Genomic DNA, 19,937 nt, shown 5'->3' on the forward strand with positions numbered 1-19,937 from the left:
ATGCTTAATAATCGACTATGTTCATTTACAATTACTGATTTCTAAATCCATTCCAATATAATTTATTAACAATGTTTGGATAAAGAAAAGTTTAATGCAATATTTTTTTAATCTCCTAATAATTAATTAATTATAGTTTCATGTCTTCATATTAAGGTAATATCCTAAAGGGTGGATTAAACTCCCTATTAAAATACATATATGCATAGATAATTTATTTTGACTAGATGCTTTATAAAATTTTTTGATTGTCTTATTATTTTTGATTAAGGAGAAATAAAGGAAAACAAAAAATCAACTACTACTTAAGTACTTAACAAAAAGGAAGTCTATAACATCAACTAAAAGGGGAGTATAAAGTTGAAATGGATAAGCTTCCGTTGTAGTGAGTGAATGATCTGATTTTATTAAATGTTTGACAAGTTAGCCCTCACTAAAGTTCCCTTCACGAACTGTATGGTTGAAGGAAATATTTCAATTTAGTGATATAAGATATCCTTGATATTGGATAATAAAACAGTAAAAGAATACAGGTGGTGAACCTTGTTTTTCATAAGATCAAAAACACTTTTACAGTCAAACTCATTACACATTACGATAACTTTTATTTCAAGCTAAACATAAACCATAGAGCTTGGCTAACAATTCTACTCAAGATTTATAGCAGTTTTAGAGCTTGTTTTTATTACATCAATGCTTTTACTTTTATTGTTTGGTAACCTCCATTATGTTGAGCAACCAAAAACAATATATTTTGAATAAACTATTAATTTGATCTTAAAATATTATTTTTTAAAATAATTTTTAAATTATTAGAATATTTTTTAGGTGTTTCTTTTTAATAGAGTATTTCTAGATATTTTTTCTCAATGATAAGTCTTTTAAGGATTTTTTTAACTTATATATTTTAATTTATATTTATTTCTAATTAAATTTTCATATTTTCAAAATAAATTTTTAATAATTAAAAACAATCTTGCATCACAATCTAAATAATTTGTCTAAAAATATTTATTTTTCAAAATTTATATATAATATAGTTATATATTTAAATATAGTTTTTATTTATAATTTATAATACATTTTAATTAAATATAATAAATATTCATACACATACTAAAATACTAGTAATTAATAATACATTCATAAATGATTATTAAATAATTTTACTTAAGTTAATTAAATAACCTTAACATAATCATCCTATTTATAGGATCTCCACTTTGGATAAATCATATGCAAACAAATTCCTTGAAATAGCATGTGAGAAAAAATATTGAACAAATCTAACAACCCTTAAAACTTAAAAGTTAAAAGTATGATTTAATTGTTTTTTGTTAATTAAAAGTATAAATATTAGGAGAAGGAAAAAAAAAACCTTATCCACGTAAAAGAGCAACTTGTAATATGACAAAACGAGTGAGATTTAGCAAATTGTCTAACACATACAAAAAAGCAATACAAAATGGTATAACTAGTTAAGCACCATTCAAGGGATCAGCAAAGCTTGCTAAAAAATGACAACCTTTCCCTTCTCTAAGAATCCATTCGAGACAAATATAAGTTTCAACAAAGCTTGGAAATATTATTTATAGTCTATGTTAATTATATTAGGATTAAAATAACAAAACTTGGTATCTTTCAACATTTTTGAAGATTGAAACTTTAATTTCTCTCAAATAATTAAAATGTTATTATATTTGTATGAAATATATTATAGGGTCAGTTAAGTTTTTGTCACTCAACTATTTAAATTTTTATTTTTTTTTGGCATTTATAACCTTTTTTTTTGCCCATTTTTAGTTATGAGTTTATTTTTATTTGTCAATACTAGTCTCTAAGAGAACTATTTCTCTCTTTTCTCCCTCCTCATTTTAGTCCCTCTCAAGAATTAATATTGATGAATAAAACTAAACGAGGGATTAAAACTAGATAACAAAAAAATTATAGAGAGGAAAAATAAAATTTTGAAATAATTAATGAACAAAAAGCATAATTAACACTATATTTTATGAGTAAATCTTATAATTTTAATAATTTTTTTGTGTAATACAAATTTAACCGATCTAATTATTAAATCATTTGATATTATTACCTAAGATCATTTGTATCAAAATTCACATGATTCCAAATTTATTTAGTATTTCATTATATTGTTTTATTTTTACATATAATATGATATTTAAAATATGTGTAAATACTCATTTTTAAAAAATATATCTTAAAAAATTTAAATAATAAAAAATTTGATATACATAATCTTAAATATAATATCATATGATTCAATATTTAAATCAATTAAATTTATATTATTTAAAAAATATTAAAATAAAAGATATAGTATAAGTATTTTAGATTTACAATTGATGTTAACAGGAGTCATTATATATAGAGAGTATTTTAGTAAGAAAATTAAATTAAGAAAATGGAAAGATATGTTTAGTAATTAGGGCTTAAAAAAGAAGTCCGGAAAGTATTGTAAGTTGGGCCAAGAAATTTTGGTAGTGGGCTTAGATGGATGGAGAGTTAGGGTTTTATTTTATATTTTTGCCCTAAAACCATAACTGTCTTAGCTATCTGACGCAGCGGCTTCTTCCCTCCTTTCTCCATCTGTGTCAACAATGGCGTACGCTGCGATGAAGCCAACTAAACCCGGCTTAGAGGAGCCCCAGGATCAGATCCACAAGATAAGGATCACCCTTTCCTCCAAGCACGTCAAAAATCTCGAAAAGGGTATCATCAATTGCTCCAAGTTCTGCTTTTTAAGATCCTCGCTTTGAGTCCTTAGGCTTATGATTCAATTTTTGTGTAAATTTTAGTTTGTGCAGACTTGGTTCGTGGTGCTAGGGACAAGAGGCTCAGGGTAAAAGGACCTGTTAGGATGCCCACTAAGGTTCTTCACATCACTACTAGGAAGTCTCCTTGTGGTGAAGGTATTTTCACTATTTCTCACTTTTTATGGTTGTTGTGTCATTAACTTTTCCCCTTTTTTTCTCTGCTTATCTTGTTGGTTTGATTCATGTTTATTTTGCAATTATACACTGCGCACATCGCTTGTTTGGTGTGCCTCAATGTATATGGTTGTTCTAGAGTTGTGGTGAATGTCTGTGTTCTAGATTTGTTTGGACGGAAGGTTCTGAATGAAAAGGGAAGTTTTTTTTTTTTTAATTGAGTTATATTGTTTGCACAAAAATGAACAGGATGGTTAGAAGGTTTCATTAATAATCTATTGTTTTTTTTTTCATTCCAAAAAATTAAGTGTGAGATGAATAGTATGGTTTGTTTCAACTTTCATTCTTTTAGTTGAAGACGGGGCAATTGTTCAAGTTATATCTATTTTTTAATTCATTTTTATTGAATGATATTTGGTATTTAAATCAGTTCTTCAACTGTGGTGGTCATTATATGAAACAAATTGACTATCCTATGCGCATGACATGTGGGATTGGCTCTTTTGTCATTTGATATCATGCAATTGATGATATATGCATGAGCATTCTCACCACCCGAAACATGGAAGGCCTGTAGTTGGGGCTAAAAGCTTAAAAAGTGTTGTGCTTTCTTGTCTTATTGAGTCTGAATTCCGTCCTGTTCTTATGAAACACTAATACTGTTGTGTTACATAGCTTACTGATTTGGTTTTTGAAGTATTGTGTTCAATTTGTAGACTTTCTAAATGTTGTGTTTTGTTGAATACATGATATTTTTCCATGTGTTCATGAAATTTTGTTTTGTTTTAGGTACCAACACATGGGACAGATTTGAACTCCGTGTGCACAAGAGAGTCATTGACCTCTACAGTTCCCCAGATGTAGTCAAGCAGATTACTTCTATCACAATTGAACCAGGTGTGGAAGTTGAGGTGACCATTGCAGATGCTTGATCTTGAACCAAATTTTAACTGTCATGCTTCCTAGTTTTGCCCCCCCTTTTCTGTATTTTGTTAGTTTTGGTTGTGGGACGGAGTTGGTTTCTTTTCTTTAGTTTTACGGTTGTGGACAGGACATTGATGAATACCAGAGAAATGTCACCTTAATATATTCAAGAATCTTTCATATATCTGCTTTGATATTATTACAAATCATTTGTTATGTATCCAGCTAACATTATATCTTTTCCTTTATCATCACATCCAGCAAATTTTTAAACCTGAAAGTAGAAGTGAACTAGTTTTACATAATCTTTCGTCTGAGAACCAAAAGAAAACCAGGTGAAATGCAAATATGTTACGTTCCATTTATGGTCTGTTTGTATTGGGCTAATCTCACTGCAAGAAGGCCTGATTCGAGCCAACTTTTGGAAAGCGAGATATTTATCCTTTCGACCCTGACATCAATCCTCGTTAGGAAACTTCCGCAATCTTAATTAAGTGTAGTGCATTTTCATGATAGTGTTTACAAACTAATTTGAATCAACTTTATTTTATACCGAGTTTGTTTTTCATGTTAGGATAGTTTGATTTCAAGACTTGTCGACAAAATAATATTGTTTGGATGATATAAATCAGATTTACATTTAATATACATTTTTCTGAAGGTTATGGGTGTAGCAAAATTATATTAATATTACATTATTATTTTAGTATATTTGATGAAATAGTAATCTTTAACTTTTAGTGCTAGTATTAATTTTTCAACAAAATGTTACTAAATGGGAAGGTAATCAAAGTGTTCGGTGCTTTTATGTTTAGTGTTAGTATTAATTTTTCAACAAAAAGTTACAATGTTTATTTTATATATAGTTAAAATTTATAATAAATAAATAATTTGAATATATAAATTATATTATAATTTTTAATAAATATTTTTAAAATATATAAATTACAAAAAAAATTTATTGGTAATTTAAAATATATATTAAATTTAATTTAAAAATAAGGAAAAAACACAAATTAAATAAATAAGTTAAGAAAATTTAATAAAAATACAAAGATTTAGAGATTTTTTTAGGTGTTATATTATAATTGCAAGGTATTCAATATTCATTGATTTTATCATTTTTATTTGGATGACCATTTTTTTGTAAGATCTTTTTTTTAACATATTTTTTATTCATAATATTCAAACTTGAATTTATGTTTCAAAAAATTTCACTTGAATTAACATGATGTTAGGTAATTAAAAAAAAAAAAAGATAAGAAAACCTTACCCTTTTTAGTATATAATTTTTTTTAATAAGAAAAGGAATTCATTAAGGTAATAAATCAAGTACTAAAACTGCTACAAATCTAAAGCAAAATTATTAGTCAAGCTCTATGGTTTATGTTTAGCTTGAGATAAAAGTTATCATAATGTGCAATGAGTTTGACTGTAAAAGTGTCTCGGATCTTATTAAAAATGAGGTTCACTACCTGCATCCTTTTATTGTTTTATTATCTAATATCAAGAATCTCTTATATCACTAAATTGAAATGTTTCCTTCAATCATACATTGTGAAGGGAACTCTAGGGGGGGCTAACTTGCCAACCATGGAGTAAAATCAAATCATTCACTCACTACTATAGAAGCTTATCTATTTCAACTTTATACTCCCCTTTTAGTTGAAGTTATAGGCTTCCTTTTTGTTAAGTAGTAGTTGTTTGTTTTCTTTTATTTCTCCTTAATAAAAAATAATAAAACAATCACACAAAATTATATAGCATCTAGCTAAAAGAAATTATCTACCCATTTGTATAAATAGGGAGTTTAATCTACCTTTAGGATATTACCTTAATATGAAGAGCTGAAACTATAATTAATTAACTATTAAAAGATTAAGACATTGTATTAGTTAAACTTTTCTTTGTCCAAACCTTGTTAATCAATTATACAGGACTGGATATAAAAATTGGTGATTGTGAATGAACATAGTCGATTATTAAGCACATAAAATCAATTTTAATTGATTAAAAAAATCACCCGAAGTAGTTTTTTTTCTTCTTTTATATATCTTTTAAATCAAACACTTATATTTTAACTATATTTCTCATTTATTTACATTCAACTTATTTCCTTCCTCATTTTACATTTTCTTTATTTCTCACCTCAATTTTTAATCAATCATGTTATTCTGAAACCAAACCCTTTAATTTTCCTTTTATTCCTCTTTTTTTTTTTTCATCTACACTATTTTTCATATTTCCCCCCTTAATAATAAACGGACACTTAGTCCCATTCACCAAAATGCAGTATAAATGATTATTTGAATCTAACGAGCCATCAAATTTATCTTTCAACATTTTGCTCTTCCTATCAAATTAATACTTAAAAGACGAAATTTAGAATAATTAATAATTATTGAAAGAACAATTTAATGCTGCTAATTAGCAAAAAAAGTAATATGGTGATGGAGATACATCAAAAGGACCTGAATAAACATTTTACTTTTATAAGAATTTATTTATTTTTTGACAGGGTTAAAGAGAGATCAGAACAGTTAAATTCCGATACAACAATTTCATCAGTTTCTTCAGAAACTTCTATCCCCCTTGTTATGACTTCAATGTATATTTTCTGGATGAAAATTATTTACAACCCCTTCCCTCTTAATTTGGGGATGGAGATCTGAGATCAATGTTACAAGTTTAGGGGAGTATGAGAAGTGGAAATGACCACTGACTGTATCAATCAACAATCTTAAAACAATTTCTTCTTCATGTGCAATAATCGTATCACAACGGAGACTCTTTCCATGGTAATCTGTCAAGACCATCCACAATGGCTCTTCGAAAATGATCATTGTGGAGAATGAAGGATGAGACATGCCCACCTGTGACCCATCTCACCTCAGAACCGGGCCAAGCTTTTTGAAGTTCCAGGACTGAGTGTTTTGGGATGTATCCATCATCCTGCAAAACAATGCGACAATGATTAAGAGCAGTGACAAATGCAGACAACTCAATAAAACATGATTTTATGGACAGCAAAGTGTCCCTTCATTCTGAGGATTTCAGAAGGTTCAAAAACTCAAGTGATTTGGATCAACCTTTTATGTGCTTACAATTCGTCAATAACAGTTTTTAATTTCAACCAAATATAAGAAAACAAATTATCTTTGATTAATTAAAGCCAGGACAAATGTCACATGAGTTCGTTTAATTCACTAAAATTCATTGTATTGAACAAGACAAATATAACTGTTTCCAGTTTGATTTATAAAGGGGTCATGGGACTGGACAAAAAATGAAGAACATAACAAAAGTCTAATTTTATTGTTACTCAATAAATCACGGGACAATATTTTGTTCGGAGTAAAAAAAATACTCACTACCATAATGCCGTACCAACACCACTTCAACCCTTACCATCGTCATCAGTATCGTTGCTGCTACTGCAGCCAACACTATCACCAATGTTATTATAGTCATTACAATTCTTGTCACTATCATTTTCATTAAGATAATAATAATAATTCATTATGATAATTAGTATTAAAAGGATATTGCAATAAATTTAACATTAATTTGTTTGTTCTGTCCACTATTCACCAAACAATGTACATAACAAAAAGTTATTCAGAAAATTGAGCATTAGTCATGTGTTCTTCTCCTTGTATTATCGTAGAGCTTAAATGATGGTGATGAGTGATTGCATGCATGATGCAGTCATGCTCAACGGAGTCATGCTCAACAGTGGATATTTTCTTTCTCTCTCATGTAACAAACTAGATTCTATTTTTCCTTTTCTGTTTCTAGTGCTGCACGTTTTTCATTCCTCTCTTTTGCCGCCTTCTGCTTCATACGTTGGCTATATAGACCCTTTCGTTTGTATCATTTGATAAGAGTGAATAATATACAGATTATTCCCTTCCTTCTATGATGCATTTACTGATATGGTATCAGAGCTCTTGAAGTTCAAGAGCTCTGTAGGTTTCAATCATTTCCATGGCAAGAGGTGGTGGTTCAGGCAGTGGAGGAGCGTCTTCACCTCCACCTTCGGACCCGGCTTTGAATCCCCTCAGTGAATATTACATTCATCCAGGAGAACATCCCTCAACACCTTTGGTCTCACCATTGCTTACTGTGAAGAACTATCATAGCTGGTCCAGGGCTATGAAGCAGTCATTAATTTCCAAAGATAAGTTCAAGTTCGTAAATGATTCTTTACCGGCACCTTCTACCTTCGATCCAAGTTTCGATGCTTGGGAGAGATGCAATATAAGGCTCTCATGGCCCTTATCCAGTCTTCTAACCCTGCTAGTTCTTCAGGAAGCAATCAGGTTGCAGCTTTAACCACTACTCCAATTTCCAATCTGACTCTGAACTTAGGTAAACCAACTTCTCTGATTTGTTTAGCCGATTCCAAAACCTCATGCACCTGGATATTAGATTCGGGTGCAACAGACCACATTTGCTCCAATAAATCCTTGTTCACCTTCTTAGAACCATTGAAATCACAATCTATATTAGTAAAACTTCCAAATGGTAACACAGTTTTAGCAACACATTCTGGTAAGGTCCTTTTAAATCCTCATCTAATTCTAACACAGGTCTTATATCTCCCAGATTTTTCCTTAAACATCATTTATGTGTCTAAACTGATCACTTCTCTACATTGTACAATTACTTTCTTGCCTAATGCTTGTCTCATACAGGATCTGAAGTCTGTGAGGATGATTGGTTTTGCTGAAGAAGTTGATGGATTGTATTACTTGATCAAGACTTGCCAAAAACCTACTACAAATACTTCACAAATCAACACATCTTCAACACACAATTCTACCTATTCTCCTAATGCTTTGTGGCATTTTAGACTTGGGCACATTTCTGAGTCTAGGCTAAACATGTTATCAGAATTGTATTCCTTCATAAACAATTGTAATCACAAGCATGTATGTGATGTTTGTCATTTTGCCAAACAGAGGAAGCTACCTTTTTCAGTTAGTAATTCTAAAACTTCAAGACCTTTTGAATTATTGCATTTAGATTTATGGGGCCCTTATAGTATACAAACTGTAAATCATCAAAGATATTTTTTAACCATTGTGGATGATTATAGTAGGTATACTTGGGTAATTCTCTTAAAAAACAAATCTCAGACTGAACAATCACTAAGACATTTTTCAAAATTGGTTGATAGACAATTTCACAGCAAAATCAAAACAATAAGAACAGACAATGGGCCTGAATTTTTCTTGCATTCTTTCTATCAAGAAGAAGGCATCATTCATCAGACTTCTTGTGTAGAAACTCCACAACAAAATGGTAGAGTAGAAAGGAGACATCAAACCATTTTAAATGTTGCTAGAGCACTTCTTTTCCAAGGAAATTTGCCAAAATCCTTTTGGGGTTTTGCAGTGACTCATGTTGTACATTTAATTAATAAAGTTCCAACCCAAGTTTTAGGTTCAAAATCACCTTATCAGATTTTATATGGTGAGCTTCCTGATTTAAAACATTTGAGGGTTTTTGGGTGTCTATGCTACATTTCTAGCATTTCTCTTCATAGAAAAAAATTTGATTCTAGAGCTCACAAATGATTTTTTATTGGATATAAACCAGGAACGAAAGGTTACATGGTTTATGATCTAAATACAAAGCTGATACATGTTTCTAGAAATGTGCAGTTTGAAGAACTCATTTTTTCTTATGTCTTAAATGTTGCACAACCAGGAGATTTTTCTGCACCACAATGCATCTCCATACCATTTTCACCCACCTCTTTCACCAATTCAGATCCTATTCAGCCAGGGGAAACTAACACAGAAATTTCATCTTCACATACTTAGGTATCTCCTACTCTTCTTTCTCCCACAGCTTCTTCCCCATCACCAACAAACCAAGAACAGCCTACTACAATCTGCAGGAGATCCCTCAGAGATAAAACAAGGCCCACATATTTACAAGACTATCACTGTAATACATCCATCTCTTCCCAGCATCATCATTCAGGTATTCCTTATCCAATAGAGTCTTATGTTTCTTTCCATGCCTTGTCACCTTCACATGCTGTCTATAGTGCTTGTTTGTCAGACGTCCCAGAACCTAAATCCTTTTCTGAAGCTAGCAAGTTTGATCACTGGAAAAGGCCATGGAAGCTGAAATCTCAGCTCTTGAACTCAATGGAACATGGAAGATTGTTGAACTCCCTCCGGGAGTGATTCCCATAGGTAATAAATGGGTTTACAAGGTAAAGAGAAAATCTGATGGCACCATAGAAAGGTTCAAAGCTCGGTTGGTAGCAAAGGGATATACTCAAATTGAAGGGTTAGACTATTTGGACACCTTTTCTCTAGTTGCCAAGCTAACCACCATTAGAGTCATTCTTGCCTTAGCTGCTATTAAAGGATGGCATCTTCACCAACTTGATGTGAATAATGCTTTCCTCCATGGGGATTTGAAGGAAGGTATCTACATGATTGTTCCATAAGGCATGACTGTTACAAGTCCAAATCAAGTTTGCAAACTCACCAAGTCTCTATATGGGCTCAAACAAGCTAGCAGACAATGGTTTGAGAAGCTATCAACTTTTCTACCGAATCTGGGCTATTCTCACTCTGTTGTAGACCATTCTCTTTTCTTAAAACATAATACATCTTCTTAACTGAGTTTGACTTTGTTAAAGGGATTCTACATGCAGCTTTTGGCATAAAAGATCTTGGTCCCTTGAAGTATTTTCTCGGCTTAGAAATTGCTCATTCATCAGTTGGAATTTCTTTGTGCCAAAGGAAATACTGTTTGGAGCTTCTCACAGATACAGCTCTCTTAGGCAGTAAACCAGCCTCCACACCATTAGACCCAGCCATTCATCTTCAACAAGATACAAGCCCCCCTTATACAGATGCTCCTTCCTATCGCAGACTTGTAGGGAGATTGCTCTATTTAACAGCAACACGACCAGACATCACCTTTGCTACTCAGCAAGTCAGCCAGTTCATGAATTCCCCAACTCAGGCTCATTATAAAGCTACCACTAGGATACTGAGATACTTAAAAGGATCCCCTGGTCTTGGGTTATTCTTTCCTAGAAATTCTCAACTTCAAGTGAAGGGCTTCTGTGATGCAAATTGGGGCGGATGTTTGGATACTCGTAGATCAATTACAGGGTATTGTTTCTTTGTTGGAGATGCTCTAATTAGCTGGAGATCCAAGAAACAACCCACAGTTGTCGGGTCTTCTGCTGAGGTAGAGTACAGAGCCCTTGGTGTTGCCACTTGTGAACTTCAATGGATTCATTTCTTGCTGCAAGATCTCAGAGTTTGCTTGCCAAAATCTCATTTGTTGTTCTGTGACAACCAAAGTGCTTTAGACATAGCACACAATCCTGTGTTTCATGAACGCACAAAGTATTTGGAAATGGATTGTCACTTGGTCAGAGAAAAGCTGCAAGCTGGACTCATGCATCTTCTTCCCATACCTTCCAAAGCTCAGCTGGCTGATTTCTTCACTAAAGCCTTGTTTCCAAAGCTCTTCCATGACTTCCTAACCAAGCTTGGTGTGCTTGATATTTTTCGCCCACCAGCTTGAGAGGGGGTATTATCGTAGAGCATAAATGATGGTGATGAGTGATTGCATGCATGATGCAGTCATGCTCAACGGAGTCATGCTCAATAGTGGATATTTTCTTTCTCTCTCGTGTAACAAACTAGATTCTATTTTTCCTTTTCTGTTTCTAGTGCTGCACGTTTTTCATTCCTCTCTTTTGTCGCCTTGCTTCAAACGTTGGCTATATAGACCCTTTCGTTTGTATCATTTGATAAGAGTGAATAATATACAGATTATTCCCTTCCTTCTATGGTGCATTTACTGTTACCTTGTCTTGTACCTTAATATGTATCAAATGCACTTCATATGTACCAGTGCACCTAACTGATATTCTCTCAGGTTTGATAAACTTTTAGCTTGATTTTGATTGTCACAGCAATAGCCAGATTTAGGAACAGGAAGAAAATAAGGCAGAAAAGTTTGTGTTTTCAGATTGCTGTATTTCCATGAAAAAGAACATAGTCGATACACATTTAAAACATATCAATAAAAGGATCCAAAAAGACATGGAAATGGAAAAGCAATTTAAATGAACGACTGTTAGATGTAAATTTCTTCCCAGTTTCACTATACACATTCATAAGGTGATGATGATGAAAGATGAAACTTACAGTGGCAGCAACAAAGATTACAGCATTGGGGTTTTTGGGAATTGGAAAGCGTGTGACATCTGTGAGAGACAGAACATTTCTCATTCGTTCTCTAACCTCCTCGAGAGTCATTGCAACCTTCTGGGCAGCAAGATCCTCCCTGAGCGCTTCCCAGGCAGTGCCATGCTGCAAAATCCCCTCACAGAATGCGACAACGGCAGAATGTGGAGATAGAAAAGGGAGTGTTGCAACAGGTGTAGGGTGAAGTGATCCAACCATAGCAGCATGCACTCCTCCTGGACTACATAGAAATATTGAAAAAATTACATAAAAGGAGAAGCCAGGAGATTGGAAAAGTGAAAACTTGTTTGGTTACAGTGATGGGACAAGCGGTATGTTGTTGGATCTAAAAGGAGTTGATTTGTGTATGGATGAGGTTAAAATATGAAAATTACCCATACTAAGTCCACAAACACCCATCTTGCCAAAACCTGCCTGAGAGTCCAACCAGTGTAAGAGACTGCGTGCCTCTTCAATGGTTGCTCTTCCTAATAAAAGCAAGTCACTAACACACAAAAGTTTTGCACCACGCTGCAGCATAGGCCGTCTTTGTCCATAAAATGGACTGCATTTGCATAAAGAGAGGAATACATTAAATGAATAGTTTGAAGGAGAAAAGGGTGGGTTTGAGAAAAGAGCATGACCTCTCAAGTACCATGGTTGCAATGTTTTGCTTGACGAGAGGTCCACCAAGGCGCAATCTTCTCTCAAATGAGTGGTCTCCGGTTCCTGCAGAGCATAAGAAAATGGAAAGATATGAAAGAGAAGATTGAAATGGAAAGATGTGAAAGAGAGATTTACCAGCAAGATGAAGGACGCAGGCCATTTTGTGAGGGGGGAGAGGCTTGGGGATGAGGAATGCAACCCTTGCAGTGTGGCTCTCAGGGGGCAATGCAGCAAGCAGTTGGTCCTCACAAGGGGTTCTGAATACCCCTTCTCTCAAAGTAGCCGTCTTGGTCTCCCAAAGGGTTCTCCAAACCGGTTCAATCATAGTGGGAGGCCAATTCTGCCCCGCCACTTGCACTTCCGGGAACAATTGCTTTATCATCCTCTCCAGCATCTCCAGTTTCGTCCCACCCCACCCTCGCGAGAAGAACGGCGTGCTCATCTTAGTTCTGTGCATGAATGCTCCGTATATATGGTCCAACACATAATGAAGCATACCCAGATTCACCGTCACCATCCCCACCTTAGATCTCTCACACCACCATAGATTCTCAAGAGATCCAAAGGGATATCGATCACACACACAAACCGAGAACAACGCGATCCAACCAAAACATTCAACTCTCCGCGCACAATAACTTAGAAAACTCACCTTTTAGGATTTCCTTGTTCCAACTAAATAAATAATTCAAATTATTCTTAATAAATAACTTTCTTATCCTTTTTCTTGCCGTTATCATTTTATCAAGATATTTCGTATTTTTAATAGTTATTGATAGATAAAATATTAAAAAAAAATTATATAAATATTTAAATAAAATATAACTTTTTTACATAAAAAAATATAACAAAATATTAAAAAAGTGAAGGTAAAAAATAATATATTTGATATCTCTTTTATATATACAAGAATTGATTAGATATATTTATTTTTTCAATCTTTCTTGTATCATAAACAAATTATTTTAAACATTACAGGTGAATTAAAATAATTTTTAAAATTAAAACTTTGATTATTTTAATATGAATTAAAATATTTAATTTTTTTTTATAAGTGAAGAATAAATTTTTTTTAAATAATGTTAAATTCGTTTTCAATATTTTACTTATATTTTTATCTCATGGTAATTTTTTTATTATTTTAAAATAAAGATAAAAATAATTTCAACATTATAGAAATAAGACACAAAAGTCTTTAAATATTTTAAAATGATTAAATTTATTTTTAATATATTTATATCTTCATTTAAAAATAGTACTAAAATATTATTTATTATTATTATTATTAGAAGGGTCGAGACACAAACAACATATTATAAGAAGGTTAGAGACCAAAAACGATTACATGTCTCGATATCTTCCTTATAATATATACTAAAGAGGTCAAGACACTCTATGCCTCTAATAGTTATACACAGACATAATATTAGAAAGTTGTGTGTAATTATTTAAAAAGGATATAATTTTTTTTTATATCAGAAGGATATAATGATCCACTAAAAAGTGGAGACCAAAAGCGGTTACATACTCAATAGCTATATATATATTAAAGTTGTTGGACTTTGACTTCTTTTAAACAAGTCCTTCTTTTCAAAGTTTTTTTATAACTTAAATTTTAGTTTATATAATATGTAATAATATTTATTTTATATAATTTAAATTTATGATAAATAAATATTTTAATTGTATAAATTTTATTTAGATTTATAATAAATAAATTGTAAATATTGACTTATTTTTAATTATCGACAATGTTTTTAAAATGTTGAAATTTAATTTAAAATAAAAATGATAAATTAAAAGATATAAGAAGCAAAACAGAATATTTAAAAGATATTGTTATTAAAAAAATTGTTAAAGATACTCTTGTTGAAAAATAATTCCAAAAAAAAATCTCATGGAATATAACTTATATAAATGTGATCTTATCAAGAAAAGGTTTCTTTAAGAAATTCTTGTAAAAACATGATAAAAGATTATAAATAGATTGAGAATTCTTAAAATAGCATTATCTTATGATGAAAATCATTTACAAATTTTTAAGTTTAGTGTTTTTCTTTTGTAACTATCATATTTAAAATTTAAAATTTAAATTTTTTTAGATAATTTGATAATCTATGATATATTTAATATTTAGAATTTAAAGTAGAGATTAGTGACTTTATTTTTTTATAATATAATTTTTTTTTGGTGAAAAAGATAATGTATTTATATAAATAAGATATGTTTTTCTAAAACTAACTTTTAAGCATGATGAAGCTTATAAACTATAAGAGTTAAAAAATTAAAAATTTATAAAAATGTATTTAGTAATACTAGTTTATAATTTAACTAAAAGTTTACAAATCACGAATTCAAAAGCATAAGTCAAAACGTTTAGAGACCTACTATATAAGCCAGAATTTATCAGGAAAAAATATTTGATTGAACAAATTTTTCAAACACACTTAAGTTAAAATTTGTTTAACTAAATGATTTCGAAATCAAAGAGTCTCAAAACTCATACCAATACTTGACTCAGTGAACATCAATCAAAGTTTGTGTTATTCATCATTTTCATATAAGGAGAACATCTTAAAATTGCAAAAAGTTGAATATATTAAAATTAGACTTTCTTTCGACATAGAATAAAAAATAAAAAAGTTAAACTTTCTTTCATGAAAATAAAAAATTACTCACAAAAAAATCTATACCAAATAACACATGCTATTTAACCAACTAAATTAGACTTTCTTTCGACATAAAATTCTTTTACCATCAAATTATCTGCCCTATGTTTAAACTTTTCGACACTTAATATTATAAAATGTTATTATTGATAGATGAGAACATATACGTCTATAATTTTTTATATATTATATATTATATAATTTAATTTTTAATACAATATGTTAATACAAATTTTATAATAAAAGCATTAAAATTTTTAATCAACTATCACAAATATCATTTAAAAATTACATATCATTTAATCTCTAACTATAAATTTATTTCGATATAAATTAAAAACATTTTTAAGATAGAGTTTCTTTTATTGGAAAAAAAATATTTATTTTCGATAGAAAGTTGTGAAAAGTCTTTTGAAATTTTGTATAAAAAAAATACTCTATCTAAAACTTTGACATGCCATCTTATGATTAATCACATAGAGGGAATGGGTTAAGCCTTGGAACAGGAACACAAATGATAGGGTGAGCCCTAGGAACAGTGATGCCAGCAGACTTCTCTTTCATGTCCACCGTGCCATTGCCATAAACCTTCCATTGGAAACACTGAATCATAGCAGCCAGATTGACATGCATAACCTGCAATGCTAGAGAAGTACCAGGACACCCTCTTGTTCCACTCCCAAACGGAATTAGATGATAATGTTGTCCCCTAACATCCAATTGACTCTGCCCATTTCCAATAAACCTCTCTGGCTTGAACTCAAGTGGGTTCTCCCAGTGATTGGGGTCCCTACCAATAGCCCAAACATTAATAAATAATCGAGTCTTGGCTGGAATATCATAACCACAAATTACTGCACTTTTTGATGAGGCTCTAAAAAGCAATGGACCAGCTGGGTGAATTCTCAATGTTTCTTTAACAATGGCTTGCAGGTATGGAAGGTTCACAATATCTGATTCTTCTACTATTCTACTCTTCCCAATCACTACATCCATTTCTTGCCTTGCCTTCTCCAACACATGTGGATTGTTGATTAACTCTGCCATAGCCCATTCCATGGTTATAGCTGACGTGTCGGTTCCAGCAACAAATATATTCTATATGTTGTCATTAGAAACAAAATATGTACATGTTAGTCATGCTTGCATGAAGGAAAATGATGGATGATACTTACATGCTAATAAAAATTGAGAGAGGAAGAAGATACAAGGGAAGGAAGTGTAAATATAATTAGTACATATAATCAGTACTACTTTAAACACCTCACTAACAAGAAATTATTATATGATTTTCATGATTCCTCTTTGTGTGACCCATAATCTATTTTTTTACAAGTTATTAAAAATGGAATATATGTTATGTGAGAAACTAAAAATTATCTTAGGTTAAATATTAGAGATTTTACATGAACTAAAATACATTTTCTATATTATTTATTTTAAGGAAAAATAATTAATTTTATACATATTAAGAAAACTAATTATTTACACTAAATTTTATTAGTCTCATAATATTTTTTTAAAATTGTTCTTATTACAATACCAAAAGAAATTGTTCTTGGAATGATGACTAAAATGAATTTTAAATATAACAATTGATATGATTGCAAACATCCTTTAATATCTTACCAAGAAGAAGGCCTTGATGTTCTCTTTGTCCAATTTCATTTCAGAATTCTCATCTTCAAGTATGTCTAGTAAAACATCAAGCATATCCCTAAGTTGACGTGTTCCACCTATTTCCTTATTCTTCCTTCTTTGCTCTTCACGTTCCTTAATAATTGTATCCATCAAGGTGTCAAACCTGTGCCGAATTTGCTTGAGCCTCTTGTTGAATCCCTGCAACTGCGAATCAAAATTCTTCAAGAAGCAAATAAAGTCTGATATGTTGAACTTCCCCATGAGTTCTGCGGTATCGGCCATGAGCTTCCTAATCTCTACATCTTCATTTTCGTTCTCAGAACTTGTCCGACTCATGCTCATTCTTGACACGATGCGATTCGAAAGTGTCATGAACTCTTTTCCAAAATCCATGGCTTCACGAGCGACCCCATTATGGAGCACACGTTTAATGAATCTTTGTGTCTCTTGTCGTCTCACGGGAAGGAACTGGTCTAGCATGCGAGCACCGAGAAGTTGAGACATGCAAAGTTTCTTCATGAACTTCCAATAAGATCCGTATTGTGCAAACATGAAGTCTTTATAGCCGTAGGATATGGCCTTGATGGAAATAGATCGAGGGCGGTCAGAGAAGGAGTTTCCGTGAGTTTTGAGGAACTCTTTGGCGGCTTCTGCCGTGGAAACCACCACACAAGGGACTGATCCAAGGAAAAGATGTATGATGGGTCCATAATGGATTGAGAGCTTATGAAAATTATGAGGTATTGGGGAAAGAAGGTGGAGGTGGCCAATGATGGGAAGGGCTATGGGACTTGGTGGAAGGTGGATTAAGGTTTTGTTTTGCTTTCTACCCAATATGGATGTAAACATGATTATGATGGTGAACATCAAACAGATGAGTAAGACTTGAAAAGCCATACCTTGAATACTATGAAGATTGAAGGGGAAAGAAAGAGTGATACTAAATAGACATCGTGCTTGTGTTATCTTACCACTCATCCACAACTTCGTATATATCTTTACATTAGCTTTAATTTTTTTTAATTTTTTTTAGTTTAATTGTATTTATAATTTATAATTATATAATATTTATTTTTAATATTTTGATTAAGTAATTTTAATCTTTTAAATATTATATAGTTTTAATTTCTAAATTTTTAATTAAATAATTTTAATTTTTCAAATATTATAAATATGTGATTTTAATCTCTTTTATTAAAAATTTAATAAATTTAAAATCAATATATATATATATATATATGTGTATAATGTAATATTTTAAATTATATAATTATTTGTCTATTTAAGTTAATATATATTATAATTTTTGTTGATGTATCAAATGAGATATATTGAACCACTAGGGTTAACCTAGTAGTTGGGTGGGGAGGATTAGGGTAGTTAAAAGCATGAAGACCTAGGTTCAATCTTTATTACGACTATCTTTGTAATCTTTCCTATCTTTAAAAAAAAAAGATATATTTATTATTATTAAATTAATAAAATTTATATATTATTAATATTATACTATTACTTATAAATTAATATCAATAATATTATAAGTATATTTATATTAAATCATTAATTTCAAAAATATAAATTAGTATATATTAATATATTTTAGCAAAATATAAATATATTAGATAAAATATAAATAATAAAAAAATTAATTATAAATATACTAATTAAACTTTGTTTTTTTAAAAATTATTACATTTTTTTAATAGAAGGAACTAAAGTTATATAATTATAATATTTTGAAAGTTAAAAATCTCATAACTTTAATATTTAATGAGATAAATTTGTTGAATTAAAATTTAAAACACTAAAATTATACAATTATGCTTGAAGGATAAAACTATATTTAATTTTTTTCTTTTACAAGTTTTGAAGCTTGGCAATAGACTTGAGATAGAGGGCATTAGAGATAGATTCGTAGGGAATTAATTACGATGGGAAAATATGTATTATTCATGATAGATTAAAAGAAAACAGGCAAATAAGCACCATTCACTCGGGGTTCGAATCAAGGTTTAAGCGAGGTTAGGGGTTCAAAACTACTACTGAATATAAACAAAAAAACAGATATATAAAAAATAATATATTAAAATTAAAGAAAAAATTTGGAGAAAATATTTTAATAAATAAAACAAAAATATATATTTTATGTTAATGCACAAAAATAAATTTTTTAAAAGGAAATATTTATTTTCAAAACCCCCTCCAAATATATCAAAATAAAAAGAAGAAAATGAATATTATTTATATATTATTTTTTTTTATCAAAACATATTTTTAATAATTAAAATATATGACTTTGGTTTTGACAACATCAAATTTAATATATTTCTTATTCATTATAAATCTAAAATATTAATAATAAATATATTTTGATCACACCAAAATAATATATCAAAATATATAAAAATATATCTATGAACGGACCGGTTTATCATAATTATTATGACTTTAATTTTGATAACATCAAATTTAATATATTTGTTTTAATGAATATATTTAAATATTATATTTTTTATCAAAACAAAAAAAAATTAATAATTAAAATATATGAGTTTAGTATTGATAACATCAAATTTAATATATTTATTTTAATGAAAATATTTATTATAGATTTAAAATTTTAATAATAAATATATTTTGATAACGATAAAATAATATATCAAAATAAATTTAAAAAAATAATATTTATTCACTGACCAATTGATCGTCATCATGACTTTAATTTTGATAATGCCAATTTTAACATATTTTTTTTAATGAATATATTTATTATAGATTTATAATTTTAATGATAAATATATTTTGATAACATCAAAATAATATATCAAAATGAAAGGCAGTTTTTGTTA

General features: G+C 30.1%; 3 protein-coding genes across 7 annotated transcripts; 1 reads left to right on the top strand and 2 right to left on the bottom strand.

Annotated features, from left to right (window-relative positions):
* The first annotated feature begins 2,553 nt into the window (after nt 1–2,553).
* LOC109797095 (small ribosomal subunit protein uS10y) lies at nt 2,554–4,057 on the top strand. Its single transcript, XM_020357011.3, has 3 exons — nt 2,554–2,733; nt 2,820–2,933; nt 3,741–4,057. The coding sequence occupies exons 1-3, from the start codon at nt 2,622–2,624 to the stop codon at nt 3,881–3,883; spliced, it is 369 nt and encodes a 122-aa protein (XP_020212600.1). The 5' UTR covers nt 2,554–2,621; the 3' UTR covers nt 3,884–4,057.
* Nucleotides 4,058–6,332: 2,275 nt separating this feature from the next.
* On the bottom strand, nt 6,333–13,458 carry LOC109796158 (uncharacterized). 5 transcript variants are annotated; one of them, XR_014434719.1, is made up of 6 exons: nt 12,914–13,458; nt 12,757–12,841; nt 12,508–12,677; nt 12,074–12,348; nt 7,247–7,309; nt 6,686–6,827 (listed from the first exon to the last, which is right to left on the bottom strand). XR_014434719.1 is itself a non-coding variant. In XM_020355816.3 (5 exons), the coding sequence occupies exons 1-5, from the start codon at nt 13,293–13,295 to the stop codon at nt 6,651–6,653; spliced, it is 1,089 nt and encodes a 362-aa protein (XP_020211405.2). In that variant the 5' UTR covers nt 13,296–13,456; the 3' UTR covers nt 6,333–6,650. The 5 variants fall into 5 exon arrangements, 3 of the variants coding, with proteins under 3 accessions (XP_020211405.2, XP_020211408.1, XP_020211407.2); XR_014434718.1 differs by having other exon boundaries at nt 7,247–7,321; XM_020355816.3 differs by lacking the exon at nt 7,247–7,309 and having other exon boundaries at nt 6,333–6,827; nt 12,914–13,456.
* A 1,937-nt stretch (nt 13,459–15,395) lies between these two features.
* LOC109797817 (cytochrome P450 93A3) lies at nt 15,396–18,399 on the bottom strand. The gene is made up of 2 exons (XM_020357960.3): nt 17,077–18,399; nt 15,396–16,545 (listed from the first exon to the last, which is right to left on the bottom strand). Exons 1-2 carry the CDS (start codon nt 18,064–18,066, stop codon nt 15,916–15,918), a joined length of 1,620 nt encoding a protein of 539 aa, XP_020213549.2. The 5' UTR covers nt 18,067–18,399; the 3' UTR covers nt 15,396–15,915.
* Between the last annotated feature and the right edge of the window lie 1,538 nt (nt 18,400–19,937).

This window comes from Cajanus cajan, chromosome 6 (assembly GCF_000230855.2).
Source record: "Cajanus cajan strain Asha chromosome 6, NIPB_CcT2T_4, whole genome shotgun sequence".
NCBI classification, from domain to species: domain Eukaryota; kingdom Viridiplantae; phylum Streptophyta; class Magnoliopsida; order Fabales; family Fabaceae; genus Cajanus; species Cajanus cajan.